An 18,658-nucleotide genomic window follows, 5' to 3' on the forward strand; every position below is an offset into this window, starting at 1 on the left:
CAAAAATTCTCTAGAGAATACTTTTCTGGAATGGAATAGTTTTAACCGCACTAAAATCTCAACAGGTTTTTCCCTTCACAACGAGGCCTTAATAACGGCCTGGCTGTCACACTTGGTGGAAAATTAGATCGACATTTTTAGCAAGAGATGATCGATCTTAGATCAAGAGTTTTTATCATACCAACCTCGAATTGGACTCATTTTTATGGGGAGTAAACAGGCTACATGGCAGTGTTACCAGTCTGTCACTTACTTTTTGGACGTGCTTCTTATCATTGGGACAGGAGGATAAATTAACTGATACTGAACTATTAGATGGGTTCGAGGGAGATTGTGCCACCATAGAAAAAAGAATCCGATCCATGGATTAGATTACGGAATTCAAATTCTGGGGTCTACACAAGTCACAGAAACAAGGAAGACTGCGTTTTACGCCTAAATATACAAGAATTGGCAATTTCACTGTAAATAGGGATGAAAACTGGATTCTTCACAAAAATATTGAACATCGCAGAAACGTTTGCAAGAAGAACGAAACATGCCTTTGACATCAAGAGCCATTGTAAGGTCTTTTTCTATTACTAAGTTTTACCAAGCCAGCAAACCTTAAAAGCAGAAGAATAGTCTCGAGACTGAAGGGACATTGAAGGGAAAACGTCCATCCCTGGTTAATAGAAGGTAAGGTTATTTTTCACACAGACAAAAAAAAATTAGAATTAGTGTGTCGAAAGATTCCAGCTTGGTGTCTTAGAAGCAAAAGAGCTGAGTTTAAGCTTAAACTTACTTAAACTCAGCACTAAATTGTGTCATGCGTAAAATTCCGTACACCGCATATTCTCAATTTCGAGATAATAGATTTAGCTGTTTTGAAGTCAATTGGGCGAACATGCAACAACGGCTTTCGTTTGTACAAAACATGGGCATAGCCTTCGTATCAACCATTGTAAATTTGCATGTATATTCGTAAAACAGTATGTTAAACCAGTTTTCTTTCTATTGGGAGGGACTCAATCTGTAGTTGTGGGTCTGAAAATAGTAATTATTCGAAAAGTGCAACATTTTTCCCCCCATAAGGTTCGAGTTACTAGAGAGTATCGTCCTGTCGCCCTCTATGGTTCTGAGTGTTGACCTACTATAAAAGACAATAAATGGCGTCTTGCGGTAATGGAGACGAAGATGTTGCGTTGGACTTGTGGCATGATATGTTTTAATCACATCCAAAATGAGGATATACGCGATCGTTATTGGGTTGTATCGATCGTGGAAAAAATGCGAGAGAGGCGTCTTCGAGGGTGTGATCACGCAATTCGTGCTAACGAGAATTCACTTGCCAAGATTGGTCTGAACATCGAAGTCGATAGTAAACGACCACAAGGCCGGCCGAAACAACTGCGGCTTGATACGATGGATGAGGATTTAAAAGCCTCGAGATTGCACCCAAATCAGGCATTCGATAGAGCCAAATGGCGAAACCGATCACGACGAGCCGACGCCGCTTGTGAACGGGACGAAGGCTGAAGAAAAAGAGAAAGAAATAGAGAGTATCGTCATAAGTATCATATCAGTAGATATTTGTAAACGACAATTAAGCCTGAATAGACAGGGGAGTCATCGGGAATGCCTCAGCTACAAAGCTTCACGAAGACTTATGTACAGACATTTTGAAGGATTCCTTCAGCGTGGTTACTTGCGGTACATCCATTTGTGAGATTTTGATAGTTGCCGCAGATATGCCCTTATCGGGTTCCGCGCTCCGTTTTAATGAGTGCAGTTGAGTTTTCCAAATCAGCGGCCATATCTTTTAATTCTCTCAGAAGTTTTATATATACATAAAAGCGTAGCACCAAATTCCATAGCCTAAAAATATTGTTATTTTCTTCTATCGTGAACAAGAATTTATATCTCCCCTAAGCTTTCCTGTAACATCTAGGGAATTCCAAACCTACTAGCATACGCAATTCTATCCCAAACTCCAATCATATTTCTACGGAAAACTATCCACTCTCGTGAAACATATGTATGTGTACAGAATTGATAATTCCCATGATAATATATGTGAGACATTTTAGCAAAAACTATCTATCTTCTACGCTCCAAAATCAAATCACGAATTCCATTAATACCAAGAGTCCAAGAGTATCATCATTATTATATAGTTGCCGTTTTCGATAATCTATTCAACACTATTATCACTCGACGCCCGCAGAATGCTAAATGAGTGTCCTCTCAATGACACATTCAATGAACTTCCGACGAATGGGTGGGACTGCTCCCTCGTCCTTTATCTCATATACCGCTTGTGCTCTACATTTCGGTATGCCCATTATGCGACAATAATTACTATTCTCACTTTGTATGTTCTCGACAACGAAAAGTCAGCGACCGGCGGCCATTTATCAAATTGTTGAAAATTCTATCGGTTGTAACCTTTGCTCAGGAACTACCTATCTCCATCCTCCCTGCTCTCTACCTCATGATTTGATCGGTGTGCATTCGAAAGGGTGTCGTGGAGTATTGTTAGTGCTCCGGGGTTAGCCATCCTCCCTCCCACTCGATACGACAATAAAGAGAAATTTAATAACGTCCTGACTGCTCAACATCGACTAGTATCCCCAATCTTGTCAGCTTCATTGTTATCTATTCTGTAGTTGTATTTTATAAATTTTTTCCTCCTTTTCAATGTCTGCTACAATGCTAGGCATAGTGCCTACTATTCACTGAGGGTGCTTGTTCTTCTTTCCCACAGAAAAAGGAAACCCTTTCATTTTGGGGTAGGCTCTTCGCTGGGCTTTTTGTTAGCAGTTCGTTCTACTCTGACCTAGACGGGCTCAGACGTCTTTCAACATGGCTTTTTTACGTGGAATGATAAGAAAAATACATGCCCTACGTGCCAGCATATGTGGATTAGGCGAATGTGTCGATTTTTCCTGGTGAAAAAGATGAAATGTTTGAGCAAAAAAGAAGGAGCTGTTGAAAATATGTTGATGAACGGTCTTTGTGTAGTAACTGCCCGAAAGACGGTGGAATATGTGGTGATATACCACAAAATGGAGGCAATACTTCATTTTCTCCAGAAGTACTTTTATGTATATTTCAACACCAGGAGATAGTAGTTGTTTAGTTGTGTGATTGACCTCTGTGCTGCATTGCTTCATGAACGTTGATGCAACAGAAGGTGCAAGTTCGGTACGGAGGTGAAATGCTTTGAAATCTCTTTTCGGAAGGGTAGACTTTATCTAGAGCATATGAAATCAAGAACATTCTTTTGTAACGCATGAAAGACTCCCGGGTTGAAAGAGCTGGGCTTATACTTCAGGAGAGGTTGCATATTTTAAACGAACCTTTTGTGAACTGGGGTAATCAAATCTCCTATTAGATTCTAAGAATCTTGTGTGTTAGTTGGGTACCCCAAAGAGCAATGCACTTCTTCGAAAACAATTGGCAAAAGGATTGATTTTATCAATTAGTTACGAGACAAAAGACGGTCGCTGGCGTTAGAAGCAAAGTGAACATGAAATGGATATTAATAATGCTTTTAATGACGAATTTTAGTGCGAATCAATTGCTAGACTAAGGAAGAACGCAAATGCGTACACACGTATTCTAGCCTATACAGGCTTTCGGTAGGCCGTTGTTCGCGAACAATCGTTCTATCTCGTTTAACGCTTAACTAAACGCCACACATCAAGTTGAGGCAGTTTGCGTTATTGTTCCCTCTGTGCTACGACATACGTATATGGAGCAGCATATTGAGAAAAGCTGACAATTCCATTGCGGACTATGCCATGCTATGGAACCCACTATCCCAGGATACTCAACGAGTGGGTTTTCCTAGAGTTAGAGTGGTTAATGCGCTTTGAAGTAAACTTAGAACAGTTACGCAGTGCGTTAAACGGAGCGGCTGAAACCCTGGCTGACCTGTACTCCGGTAAATTTTGAATTTGAGACATTTGTTGATATGGCGATCATAATGCCACTGCATCTAAGTTCCGCTGACGGGTGAAGCAACTTCATAACGCAGTTCACCATTGGTTGGTAGCATTGATCCGAGATAGTTAAATCACTCAGGTCAGTGCCACTGACAGCGATCCCGTCTGTTTCGGTGGGGTCGGCAGTTAAAAACTCTGCTTTATTTGAATTCGGTCTAAGATCAGTGAATGAAAAGTGCTATGAGATGGGCACCAAGGGCAACAAACAAATGTGAAGGCAGAAAAGAGAACAAACTTTAATTAATTTAGTTAGGTAAGGGAGGTGGTGCAGTTACAAGGGCTCAAGGTCACCTCAAATCGTCTATCAAATGGCTTGCGCGTTCGCAGGCTTGTACAAATCTGTGCACATATTCAGGGACAGAGAGCGCCCAGATTCATTGAAGAAAACCATACCGAGGTATCTTCGTCTGAGGTCTCAAAAGTCCGGGAAGCAGCTACGTATGAAGTGCAGATCCGTCTTCTCCTGTTCTCCAAATTGGTTACACAGAGCCGAGATTTTATGAGCCCCAGTTCCAAAAGTTTTTCAAGTGGGCAATCAGCCCCCGCCTCGCCTGGAATATTTCAGTAGTGGATTACCACACCTGGATGGAATATTTCGCAGGAGATTGGCTTGACACATTCATCATTATAGGTGAAGCTCGCCGATCCCGTTATCTTTCCTGGTGCTAATAAGGATGAAAGACGGAGGGTGGTTACCATTTTGACACTGAATTTCAGCGGAGAGCGCAAGAAAAAACCAGCAGAGGAGTAGTGTTCAGACATGACAGCAATAACTACCGTTCCAATCGAACCAAAAAGAATTGAACTGCCCGAATTTGTAAAGAATTGGATTGTATAAAGCTAGCTAAGGTGCAGGAGCAGTGCTCACGGGAACAGGCTAAAGCAGGAGTCATTATCGAAGTTATTATAAAAGAGGACATCTTTGAATAGACAACCAATTTTGACGGGTCGAATAGCAAAAGTTGAAAATCAGCGGACTACGAGAGACATGTGCTGGCACGAAAACTGCAATCATAGGTTAACTGGTAGAAAAAAGCGGTGAGGAAAAAATAGACTCTGCTGTTTTCGACTCAGAGAGCAGGTTTCCCTCTGCAGTACTTTAGATTAATTTGGCCACATAGCGTCAATGTGCACGGACTGCGTTAGTCTAATATCACGAAAAGATGCAAAAATATGGAAGGGAAAGTCAAATTTATAAGAATATATGATATATGATACTGAATGTGGGTTTCACAAGGGAAAGGAGAGTTTTCATTTCTAGAAGGACACCGAAACCTTCTTACAAAAACAGCATCTCATCTCAACAGGTGGGCCTGGCAAGTTATACTTTGGCATCGAAGTTAATGAAGTTCGTCAGAATAAAAAGAGTTCCTTCTTCTGTGCCTGCTTCGTTTCTTGGGTTTCTTTAGCATTTGTCTTTAAATGTCCCAGATTAATGACCGTGTCCTTGTATTCCTTATCATCATCAATGGCGCAACAATTCCTTACACCCAATAATATTTCACCGCCGTGATCGACTGTGTCTTCGTATCCATTCGTCGGTTTTCCGATTGGCTTCTTCCATTAATTTTCCCATTGAATGTCCTTTCGGGTGTTTTCACGTCGCCCATGTGATGTGAATGACCAGCCTACTGGGCTCTTTGTAGCCATATTATGGTCGAGACTTTGACTCGAAAAGTACAAAACGAGTTGCGGTAGTTTAGAGTGTGTAGGTTATACTTTACTATGAAATATTCTAGGAGCTAGTGTTAGAACCACTTAATGGGAGCTACACGAATCAGAGATCTCCGCAGGTGTTAAGAATATAAATGTGGAAGGTCAGAAGACTCTCAGAAAAACAGCCAAATCTGAATATGTGCAATTAGAAAAAGAAGCGGATGAGCAGTATCCGAAAGCGGACCAATTATCTTTCGCCCTGCTCATAGGAAAAATAATTGAGTTTCTTGAATCCATAAAGGATAGAAACAATGTGCACCTGGCCATCAGAATATAATCAGAACCATTACCAATACCAAAATGTTACCAAGAAGTCAAATGTCAGCGACGGCTTTTCAAAACTCAAAGGGTTATTAACTTCACACTTCGAACCCTCGTAAGACGCCAAAAGGCATCTTATCGGTGAAGGCAAAGTCAAGCTAAATAACCGAAGTCGCAGAAGCAGCGGCGCTAGTTGCACATAGGTTGACATCAAGAAAACATCTAAACGTAAACGGAAAATAAAGTCTTAATTGATCTTTACCTCCAAAGAAGATGATATGCCACATTCCAGTCGAATTTGACTGGGAACTGATGACTCTTGTGGAGGTAGTATGGACGCCATCCAAGAAATGGTAGTTTCTGGAAATTGGAAGTTTGTCAGAGCAAAAATAGCTAGAATTTTCTGTCAAGCACAATACGACAAAATACGCCGAAATGCTAGGTGGGCGGTTTTGAATGTGAGAACTTCAAAGTCGAAGTATTAGTATTAGTAGACGTATTCTGCTTGCGGATTTCGTTGAGCTAAACTTGCTTTCGGGGGACAGGCTTGGGCTCAATAATCATTCTGACGTACGTACGTATTGGCTGGAGAATGGCCTGGTTTGTTAGTGAGTGATCGAAACTGTACGGTGTGCAATTCCGCGTATGAAGAGCTAGACAATACGGTTAGCCCGTGAAAGTATTTGAGGACATGCGCGCGTAGAAGCCAGCGTTTACAGAAAAGGAGCTCATAAAAAAGCATATTATCCTGCCAAGCTGGCCAGGCAAGTGGGTCTCTTGGAAAAAGCTTACAGGGCCTTCATTAAGAAATTGAGGGGGCGAACACCACAACTGATTTACCTGCTTCTCATTTTCCATATAGTGACATCTCTCTTTTCGCGGCATAGAGCAAGCCGTAGGAAGTGAAAACAAGCATTGGACGTCTTTGCCATACTTGCGGTAACAGAGGAGGAGTTTTTGGAGATTTGTTTGGGAATCGGAGGTAGTAAAGCTTCTACTTGGGATATCGTTCCCACTAAAACCCTTAGGGTCACTGTTAAAGTCAACCATGACTGGTTTATCAGCGTATCTGAAGCATATATGGTAGAACAAATTTCTCCTGCTCCATGGAAGAGGGAGAAGACTAGCTTTGCTACCGAAGCCCAACAATTAACTGGAAGACCCTGACTGGTTTAGACCTTGCGCTGATTAAAACTGAAGTAGTCAATGGTTAAGTACGGGCAAATCAAAACAGCAGCGGATAGATATGAAGCTGGAGTTGCGTCCATAAGTCAGTTAAACGGAAATGTTGACGGTCCTAAATCTAGCAGGAGATATCTTGTCTTGAGTGCAATGAATGCTTTTCTGCTCTATGGTGCGAACTTATGGGGGGATCACTTGGCAAGGAGGATTATCGTAGGCGCCTTGCGCAAATATAGCGACGGGTTCATGTGGTGTTTGCCTATTACATCAGCTGTGACGGTGATCGCGGGAGTGATCCCCTTGCCCTCCACGCTAAGGAACATAATGACAATAGGAAAGATTCAAGGGGAGAATGAATGGCGACTCTTGTGATTAAATTCATGAGGAGATTCAGATCCATGACTGAATTGAAAAACCTTTTTCGATGGGATTCTTTAGTAACTTTATGCAGGCACAGGGGAGCTCACTCTGGACAAGATTGTGACAGAAATGATGAAGATGATGAAGGTTGATAAATGGAACCGTGCTGTATATTATGTTGGGGTACTTCCTTCGGAGAAGATTGCGCTCGATCAGTGCAGGGATTCGATACCATGGGCTAGCCCGAAATAATGTGTCAAATGGTTCCAGAACCGTTAGGGCAGGAGTATAATTGTGTTCTAACCCTTTCCGTTTTGTGTATGATTTGACTCTGGTGGTCGTGAGATTGCTCAGGTGTACTTCAATGTAATATTCCCAGTATTTTTTGAGCACTTGTTTCAATAGAAGAACTTTATTTATCGAGGATTTGACTTTCCTGAAATCCTATTAGCTGTGCTGGAGGTGAAGTTTCCATTCGAGAAACTTTAGCAGAGATGAGAATTTATTTATTATGATTGAGCGCTTTTCTTCCGCCAAACATCGGTCCATATTTTCGCACTAATTTGCCAAAAAATTATCCAAAAATATGCACCCTATTGCTTTATTAGTTCACATGGTATTCCATCTAATATCTGTATCTTATTAAGGTATAAGTCTAGCATGATAGATTTAATTTGTTCCAACGATGTGAGTTTTTTTGCGACGTTGTCGGAGAAGTTATAACTTTTAGCTGTTTCCCATTAGACTTGTTAGCTCACCTTATTACACCCTCTTCTGTCGTTCTTTCCCATAAAGAAAGGGCCGATTTCCTTTTGGGTATGTCATGGTGTGAAAAAAATATTGGATCTACATTTGATCAGACGGTACCCATTGTGCTCGGAATCCTTTTACTGAACAGTTGGAAACTGGTCATGATTTGACCACAACCGCCATTCCAAGAGCAGTTGCTGAGAGTTAAAAGTTCGCTTGGATATACAGATTCCGCAGTGATCAACCAATTGAGAGATTCAGGTAGAATTTCGGAAGCGGATAGACCTTGTTGAGGTGATGAATTCTTCATTATACCAGGGAACCGAGGTATTTACTCTTTCCCCGTATAACAAGCAAAGTCGTACTGATTCCAATAGTTTACCTGAATAAACTTCTAAATAAATCAGCGATGCCATGAAGAGTCTAATGCTTGAAATTGTTAGAGAAAGGAAGATTTGCATTTATGTTTCCTTCATATTCCCCCCCCCCCCCCCCCCCGGAGGAAGTTGTTAGTCTAGTTTTTCTATGAAGCTAAGAAGAAGTTTCCGAAAGGCATCGAGATAATGGTAGGTGGTCTGAATGCTAAAGTGAGCTCTTACAACACCTCGATCGGTCACATGATATCAAGGTACGCGCAGATACTGACCGCCACTCTATACAGATGCGAAATTATTTTTTCCATCAACGGATTCAAGTGAAATCAGGTGGAGGCGAAGTGTCATTTAGGTACTTCTTGCTCTCGTTAAGAAGTTAGCGAGAATACTCTTGCAGTACATCAACGAATATTTCGAAAACTTGATCGACAGGGATGAGGCTAGTTTCTGCTCTGGATCCTCCTGTACCGACCACATTAACACTCTTTGGATTATTATGGGACAGTGCGCGGAGCTTAGATCACCACTCCAGTGCTCTTCAGTGATTTTGAGATTTCACGGAGGTGAATGAGTCGCCCTAGAACTACGCGAAGGTGCATTGGTATGATTAACGCGATTTAGGGGTTTAGGGCAACTAGAGATTAATGAATGGCAACAAAGTGAAGCAACCTTTGTTCTGTAGGTTAGTCAATAGTCTTTAAAGATACGTTAAGTTAGAAGCATATCATAATGTTCTTCAGTGTTGAGCGGAGGCACTCAAGGTATGCAAATATTTCAATGCAATCACCAAAGTAGCATAAGTTTATTAGGCAGAATTGCTTTTCAAGAAGTCAAATATTCCATCATAATTAACCCTCATTTTACAAAGTTTCTTATGATATTCTTTGAAACATCACTTTGCATGCCCATCCTTCCAACATAAAAAAATTGGCTCAAAGCACTCATTACCATATTTACAATAAAAAAAATCAATCAATCCAATTTCTCCCTCAAATTACCTCATTAACATCGCCATATTACATGAATACATAACAAATTGCCGATGAAAACTTTTACATTTTGAATTTCACTTGTTATTCTGATGACTCAAAAATATTGACACAGCAATAAAACCGCAAATATTGACACGAAGCTACATACATATGTTCCACGATGCTACTCGTTTATCAAGACTAAAAAAATATGTTTTCGTGACTGTTTATTATGGAAAATTCGCCACCTACATACTTGCTTTTCCTTCCCCCGGCGACTTCTGGCCCTGGTTCTCTATAACGGAATCTGTGGCTTATTTTCGCGTTCATGTGCAAACATATATTCTGTTCAAATTTCGTCAATGCCAGCAAAATTTCGGTTCTGCCAATGACGAATTCGCCAAATTACCAACATTATTCCGATGGCCAGTCTTTGGGTCTTTTTGGCTTTACACATTATCACTAAACTGGAGCTGATTGTTGTTTTAGCAACAGCATTTGCTTATATGATAGATATGCGAGAAAAGTGCTTACCGCATACGAAATGCCTTTTCCATAGAGTACGGTGAGAGCCTGGCATGGGGCTAGGATTCTACAAGCGCAGTGCTGTGGGGTGGCACTAGGCTATAGAGGGACTTTCGGTACAGATAAGATTTGAGCGTAGAATAGTAGAGAATAACCTGTTTGTGGTGAAATCATCATTCCCTCTACCTTTATGTTTATATCCTCTCATCCAGATGGGCATGGAATCAGCGGCTGTATCCCCGCACCTCGGCCCCCCTTCAACTCCATTATGTTTCGAAAATGGCACACACGAAGAGAAGATAAAAACCACAACAGCATGAAAATCTCTTACAGTCATTTACCATCATGTCATGTTCATGGCCTTTAAACATTTCCGAAATATTTTATGCTTCTCCATGTTGTAACGAAAAATATCTCGCAAAAGGATACAAGGCTTTACATTCACGTCCTCGCTCATATTCATCCGAGAACGGCTCCATCCCAGTGCCAGGCATGGGTATAGTTATAGCGTGCGACCATATACGTACACACCCCAGATACATCGAAAGCTGCCATGGCGAGGACGTGAGAAGTGCAATTGTGTGGGTTTGGTTTATCGATTTTTCATAAAGATATGACACTTTTATAGTAGAGCTTTCTATCTCGTGGCCTCTCCGTGGCGGGCGACGCGACACTATAAAGAGGAAATGTCTGTCAACGTGAAATGTCTGTCCCTCCACTGCACTGGCACATATGTAGCCCTACCCACCCCATAGTCCGTCCTGTAATAAAGGCATGTAGCGTTTAGGGTTTCCAGAAGGACACGCTGGAACACATATACATACAATGTCAAAGGCAATAACACTTACAAAGAATGCTGTGTCGTTAAAAAATTCGTCCTGCCACAGGTCCTATTTTCGTTCAACAACGTCGGCTTTTATTCGCGAACATAAGCCTAACATCGTAGTCGTCCGTCCATTTGATCCTGAATACTCGCTGTGATGCTGTTGCTGGAGATTTACGACAGCTCGTAAAATTCTTCGCTTTACCTTCGAATATAAGCGTCAATGGACGCCGTGGATGCTATGACTCTCAGGCTGGGTTATTCTTATTCTAGTGCCATACGTTTTGGGTAATTTTGATTCCTTGCATAAAAACATTTGTTGGGTAAGCTCTGAAAAGAACTTGATTGGCTACTATGTATTCTGTTACGTGGACATATTCTAGGGAATACAGTATCATCCCAAGATCCGTGTCAGTAACCTTGCAAAAGTGTCACGCATTGCAAGTCTGACGGCAGGTCTTTATCTAGCGGTCCTAATGAACAATCACTATCTGCAGGCGTTTAGTTTTCACAAATGTGTTTATTTATGGTTCATGTCAAAGGATGAAAGGACGACTCAACACGTACTCGTTAATCTTTTCGAATATACTTATAGTAAAGGAGTAGGTTATATTCAGCCACTATCAGCAAATATCTGACATGCCATTAGATATATAATCCAAATGGATACGTTAATTGTAGGCATTTACGCTAGCAAGTTACCACTAATTTTTTCGAATGCTCTGGTGCGAATGGCCGCCATATCCTTTTACGTCGAAGTGTGAGCTGATTTGTTGTTTACAAAATTTGTCTTGATTTTCATAGGTAGGTGTGGTTGCTATTCACCCGTCGTGAGATATCCGCGTCATTCTCCGCATTTCGCTGAAATGTACTACTGATCTAGTTTTCTTCTTTCTATTCCACGCAGAGGTGGTTCCAATGTTTGGTATTATTATTTTCTTGAAAAGCTCAATACCGCTTGGTTTTGCCACAAAACTTTTCTACAAACTCCAGATTTGTCTAATCTCACCATCAGTTTTGAGTGTAAGATTTTATTATAGTACACCAACTATCAAAAACTATCTTCGGGGGGTTGAGGAACCTTCCACCCTCTTTGAACCACACACATTCCACCACTGTGTATAGTGACGCACCGGTGCAAATGAGTTGGTCCTATTCGAGGCGATCTTCAGGACGTTCCGGTAAAATATCTCTCGGTAGCCTCAATCTCAACAGGTTATGTTTCAGAAGCACCCCTGGTATCTTTTTGTTGTTCGCTTTAGCCCATCCCTGCTTCTTCGTCGAGCAAGGCGAGCAGCTCCTTCAGATATGACCTTTTGCTCTCGGCAATGGGTAATTATTGGATTCGAGGCTTCCCAGAAAGCTCGTTTTCTCTTATTTTGATGAGAATTTGAGCAATACAGGTTGGATATTCTGGGGTTAAACCGGCCCTATTTTATCGTACCCTTGGCCCCGAATCCCCCTGGAGTAATTATGAATCCGACCTCGTATTAACACTTACTACATCCACTAGGCATACCTTCATGTCCTGGGAACTGGTGTTAAATGAATATCAACTGCGAGATTCCAATTCAGATCGAGATACATCTCAACTATGCAGTGTTACCGATCAATGCAGTCCAGTCGATGCAGTCCAGGACAGTTTACGTAAACATGACATTGTGATCATGATGGATGACCTGAATACTAAGGTGCACCCTGATAGCACATATGATGGGGAAAATCATCCTGGAAATTTGTAGCTACCTTCAACTTTAACCGCCTCATCACAGGAAGCGTAGTGTTCGTGTACTGGACCTTCCATAAGGTCAGTTAGGTTTCGCCTAATCGGCAACGTACATCTATCTAGTCAGATCCATTAATGTTGTGTTTAGTAGTATATTTAGGATATATAAAATGAAATAGAGATCGAAATCGGCCTCGAAATGGATCATCACCTGATGGTTGCATGCTTTCACCTGCGTATTGTCTCCGTATTTACTTACAGATGTGGATAGCCTCCACGCCATAATCTCGACATATTCGAATTTCTTGATTCCGTTGTTGCTCAGGACTGGGAAAACTACACAACAGTTCGCCGGAAAATATCGATAAACATTAGAGTGCTATCAATGTGCTTTGTTGCCTAATGCAATAGAATTTATTGGCCAAGTTTCGAACGAGCGCCATAAGACCTGGCTGATTGCCGAAATTTAGAAATGAATCGAAGACCATAAGGAACAGGAGGCCCCTAATACCGCTGTGAGTGGAGAGAACCAGATACATTGAGCTCCTGTACCGCGACAAATTTTAAAATTTGCAATGTTGTGGGCTCCGTGACAAAAGGAATTTAGTATTGCGCCAGTCAAGGTGGCAGAAATTGGCACAAATTAGAATGATTTCAGAACTATCTACAATATCCAAGGGGAATTTGCGGAGGGTATCAAAAAGCCAATTAAGAACGGAATTCTCCTCATGTCCGATGACGAGGACCATAAGAGGTGGAATATGAACGGCGGTTCCCAATCGCATAACACTCAGTTAAGTGTCATCTCTTGTTTGAAATCATTAGTCACCATAATACGCTGATAGGGATCGGTCCTCCAAACCAAATTGAAATTATTTCTGCCGCTTGAAGGTTCGTTGGAGCCTCTGAATTTTCTGTAGAGTTCCTACTTTCATTTATTCATAAATTCTACTAACTTCTTTCCCAATTAGTGGAAAAACTGCACCCATCTTGAGTGCATCGCTACCATCGAAAATACAACGGTTAAAATAAATTCCGTAGGGTTGTATTCTGTCACCAACACTGATCCTTATCGTCTTTGGTGAAGTTTTTCATGTTAGCTAGACTGTAGGATAAAAAGGACTGCAGTCAAACACATCGACAACGTTGCTGGCATCTGTTGGCTCAGTCATTGGGTCTGGTCAAATGCCTCTGGAAGTGGCCCACAAATTTGGGATTCTATCTTCGTAAATATGATGAGTAAGCCTGAAGAAAATGTCTGGATTTTATCTGCTGCAGTTAATTTTCTAAGGAAATGCTAAGTCTCAAATTTACGCATCCACTAAGACCACTTTTTTTGAGAAGGATAGCCTCCGCTTTTCCTAAATTGGTTACAGATAGTTTTAAGACCAAGGTCCGGTTTATACTTCTCTTCATATAGGGAAATTTCAGATTTAATTACAAAGATTTTTGCCTGCCAGCATGATTTTAAATTTGTCTATTTTTCTATGGGAAACTGGCTTAACAGAAGATTGCTCGAACCGGCTACGGTCCTACTACTGTGAAGGATAGCCTTTCATTTTCCAACCAGTGGAGGCACTGATAACCAACGACGGTAGAGTGCTCTGATCCTCAAATTAGGAAAATTTCATTCTGTCGATCAAAGCGTGGCAGCATCTTATCAGCTGGTTTCATATTCAAGTAATGCAACCTCCGCGATCTCGCTCCTGATTTTATCGGAGCCTGAGCTGACCATAATATTTTAGATAATATTCTAGTCTAGGTACCGTGTTTCCATCGAAACTTAGGATCAAGATGTTAGCACTAGTTAAACTCCTATTCCATTGCCTTGCAAATGGCTTCTTTTTGGTTCTTAGTACACATAATTATCAAGTTCTGCTTCCGAAACATTCACCGAGTGTGCAGCTACTGATCACCTACAGAATTATGCGATCAGATACTGTACCCGCAAATTCGTGGGTTGTTATTCTGATTGTATTATCCCCAAATGCTCGCGTTCAGACTTTCTCCCCCTCAGAAACCATATCAAGGTTTTCACCACCGAAAGCCATAGTAAATGAGAAAGAGGATCCTTCCCTGCAAAATATCCCCTCTAAGACACCTTGCTCTATCGATTGCTCTCAAGCCAAAATGCCGATTTTCCCTTTCTATAGCGTGTCAATGATCCAACTAACTATTATAATAGTGGATGAACTTCACACTTTTTACCTCGTCATAAATTGCTGCAAATGAGCCTTAATTGGAGGCACCTCCCATATTTTTGAACATGCCCAATGCGCATTTCTTTTCGGTATATAACCTTCCTAGTTCCAGGTTGTTAGCTCATAGAGTGATGTCTCTGTGGGTTTACTTTTTGGTGGGTGCAGGCAATGCAGTGGCTTTGGTTTCTATCCCGAAGTGACTATTTCATTGTTTACAAACTGACCTACCAGTCTAGCTAATCTTTCTGTAGAAATAATGCCCGCCGGTTCGTATTTGGAATTCGCGGGCAAAGGATATTTATTCCCTCTATTACTAAGGGAGGGATGATGGTTTTAGGCCCTCATATCAAGGGATTGAAAATTCGCATTTAGAATGCTGGAATGACACTACTTTGCATGTCTTCAGCCTCTGGGTTTGAACCTGAGTAGAGATGCTTGCTCAGAATTGATGATAGCTTGTTAGCTAAGGTCGCTCGAAACAGTTATGAAACACTTTGGTGAGCTTAAAACGGTTTGAAAACCACCTCTTCTACTCGGACTAAACTTGTGACCGTGGAAAATAAGGATCCGATTCAGATAAGCCGCTACAAAATGGAAGAAAGGATGAAGAAAAGGAAAAAGGTGGTGGCCGCTACATAGACTATCGATCAAATTGTTTCGGTCGTCTTTTTTTATCTCTCATAAATTTCGATGTTTAGGCTAATATTGGTAAGTGACTTTTCATCAACGCGAATAACATGTCCATACCATTGAAGATGCTTCTTATTGATCTCGAATGCTTTCACATCACACCCGAAGTGATCATGGGGTGTTACGCCTATCTCTATAGTCGACCAGCACTCAGAATCATAGAAGATGATAAGGCGACCGACACTGGCGTAAATTTTGAATTTGAGATGTTCGTCTATCACAAAGAACGCTAGTTATGAAACGCAACTTCATCCTGGTGCCGCTGATGCGTGAAGTATGAAACTACTTCATCATTTGCTGATAACAGTGATCGGAAATATTTAAATCGCTCAGTTCTGGATAGGTCGCTGCCAGTTGCATGGAATCGTATACAGAGCGCTGGATGTTTGGATGTCCCGTGTGACAGTGTCCATAAAAAGAACAAAGAGAACAAGGAGAGTAGAGAGGGAGCTTCTTCGATGAACACCGATGCATACTTCGGTGGGGGAGATAGGGAATATGACCTATTCGGGAAAGTGCGTCCAAATCTGCAGCACTTTCGTTTATATATTTATCAAGAAAGGAATAAGGAGAAGAATTAAGCGCAAGTACTTCCCCATTGCGAATATGAAATCAGAGAATTTTATATTGCTAATGATTTGACACTTCTTTGATTCGTTTTCATCGACATTATGAAAACATATACTCTACACAGGAGGGGTTGCCCTCCAGAGACCCTATAGTTATTATCAGATTTATATGTGATGTTAGATGTCAAATCGAGGTAATTTTTTTAAGAGTTTTGAACTCAAAACTGGAGACCACCAAAGTTGCATTCTGTCGACGATGTTTTTTCTCCTTGTTATCGGTAACGTTCTCCACGCTACTTTGCCCGAAAGAGTTGAACGATTTCAATGAGATCTTTCCTCACGCACCCCAACTACCCACCTACTGGCTTTTACTTGTTTCACACTAAATGATAGACCTTGGCTAGATTTAGAGAAGAGGCTAAAGAGATTCGGATTGAAACCAAACATCAATAAAGCCAAGAATCTAAGCCTGACGGGTCTTTCTATTGGTACTAATTGGAAGCGGAAGTGTTTTTGCTGCGATGGCGACACTGAATTTCCTGGCCGCTCGCTATTAACATCATTAGATAAACATTTTTTGTTTTATTGAAAATCTGAAAATGTAGATACCTCAACTGTTTCAGGCTAATGCTTCTTTTGGGAGTAGCGCATGAAATGTGGCAACCACTGTTATTTGACAGTACCAAGTCTTCACCAGGACTGGACAGCGTCTTGTCATTCTAGTATTCTGGTTTGTTATTCTTTCGAAAGATGAGCTTTGACAGCACATGGCATAGATACCCTTAGGCATATTGACTAGAAGGCGCAGGTCACAGCGGATAGATGACACATTAAGGGAGAACGACAACTCTATTGCTGGTTATGCCATACAATGAGGTCTACTATTTCAAGATTGCTGACAATTTCGTCGCAGAACAGTTATCGAAGAGGGTGCTCCCTGAATAGGTAGCCCCAATTGTCTAAGAGCTATACGATTAGTTTCAATTAATTTGTCATGTTTACAGAAAATAGGTCCACTCTCCCAAGTCGATGAGTAGGTCGCCCCAAGAGCATTTCGCATAGAACAGTAGAGGAGGAGTACGGGGATCTCCGGAAATGCTATACCCTACCGGACACCAGCTTGATCTTGCGAGGAAAGTGTGGAAAGCTAGAAATCTGCAAAATGAAAATGTCATCAATTGAATGAGTCTTTTGTTTTCAACATCTTCATGAGCATGAACAGGAACATGTAACAATATTTCCCATAGTTTTGTTGCATGGTAATGCTAATTGAAGTCACCAAGGCTTTGAATCTTAAGATATACATACATACGGATATGCATACAAACTGTTAATGCATTTCTGTGTTTACATTTTGTCTTAATTTTGATATGTTTAAATAATATTGCAATTATGCTGGCTTTAAATGAGAATCGATTGGCAGCCAATCAAATAGATGTTGATTTTCAGCCCTTCCAGCTGTTGAAACCCGATTAATCCGTAATCTCATTATTCCTCGTATCTGCTTTGCATTTTAAAAATCCCTTTTACGGATTTCCCATCTCATTTAATAGCAATAAGCTATCCGCATCAATCCGATTAATTTTAATTAATCTTTTGTCTCCACTGTACGCAACTAATGCATGAGTTGTAGGAGTTCAGAAGTGAAAACCGGAAAATTTTTAGAGTGGCTTTTCCTCCTCTTCGAACTACGAATTTACAAGTCTATTACTTATGTGAAGCTTAACATATTCCTGCTGATGATGCACAAAGCCGGCCTTTGGTTCTCGGAAGTCAAACACTGCATAAAACTGAGCAATGCTGGAATAGTCGAATCTATAATAAGACACCCCACCATCCGGCAAGATGACTGAGCAGGAATATAGTATGGCATTTTAGGGAGGTAGTACCACAAAATCACAGATTTTGGAGATAAGTAGGGCTTCCTTTTATCTCATCAGTGCCATTGTGTAGTTGTGTCCCTGCAATTCTATTAGGGACTTACGCCGACAAAATTTTCTACTTTAAAGGGGAGCAGACTTTATCCTTTGATTCGTCGCTTCCAGAAGAAGATTCGGAGTAGAGCAGACTAACTTTAGAAAATCTAAATTTCTACGTTACATATGTTCGTACAAACATAAAGGCTTCCTTCATGCACTTACCTTGAGAACAATCAGGTCCGGTCCAGTGCCGTTCGCAAACACATGAGCCACTTTCCAAATCGTACGTTCCATGCTCCGAGCATCCAGGTAGACATTGATAGACTTGCTGGTCAATTGTTCCACAGTCCTCGCCTTGCCATCCGGCCTTACAGTAGCATTGTCCGGCAACACATGTTCCATGACCAGAACATGATGGATCAACACAATCACCTGAAATTGCAAAATATGCATTATGTAGATGTGAAGAGGAAATATACAGTTCCAAGTTTGCAAATAAAGATAAGCTTTAGAAGTGATGAATATATTATATGTCAGGGTTGATGGAAGAATGGGGTTTTTATGCCCTAGTTTGGTGTGATGTATTCGAGGAAGAGCATTCT

The 18,658-nt window shown here is 41.1% G+C and overlaps 1 protein-coding gene across 3 annotated transcripts in view; it reads right to left on the reverse strand.

The window, feature by feature from the left end:
• LOC119656739 (teneurin-a) overlaps nt 1–18,658 on the reverse strand; it is a 769,843-nt gene that overhangs the window by 220,129 nt on the left and 531,056 nt on the right. For all 3 annotated transcript variants that reach the window (XM_038063287.1, XM_038063286.1, XM_038063288.1), the window contains one exon: nt 18,279–18,488. In XM_038063287.1, coding sequence (XP_037919215.1) covers nt 18,279–18,488 — 210 coding nt within the window. The remainder of the gene's footprint in view (nt 1–18,278; nt 18,489–18,658) is intronic.

Source organism: Hermetia illucens, chromosome 5, assembly GCF_905115235.1.
Source record: "Hermetia illucens chromosome 5, iHerIll2.2.curated.20191125, whole genome shotgun sequence".
In the NCBI taxonomy this organism is placed as follows: Eukaryota; Metazoa; Arthropoda; class Insecta; order Diptera; family Stratiomyidae; genus Hermetia; species Hermetia illucens.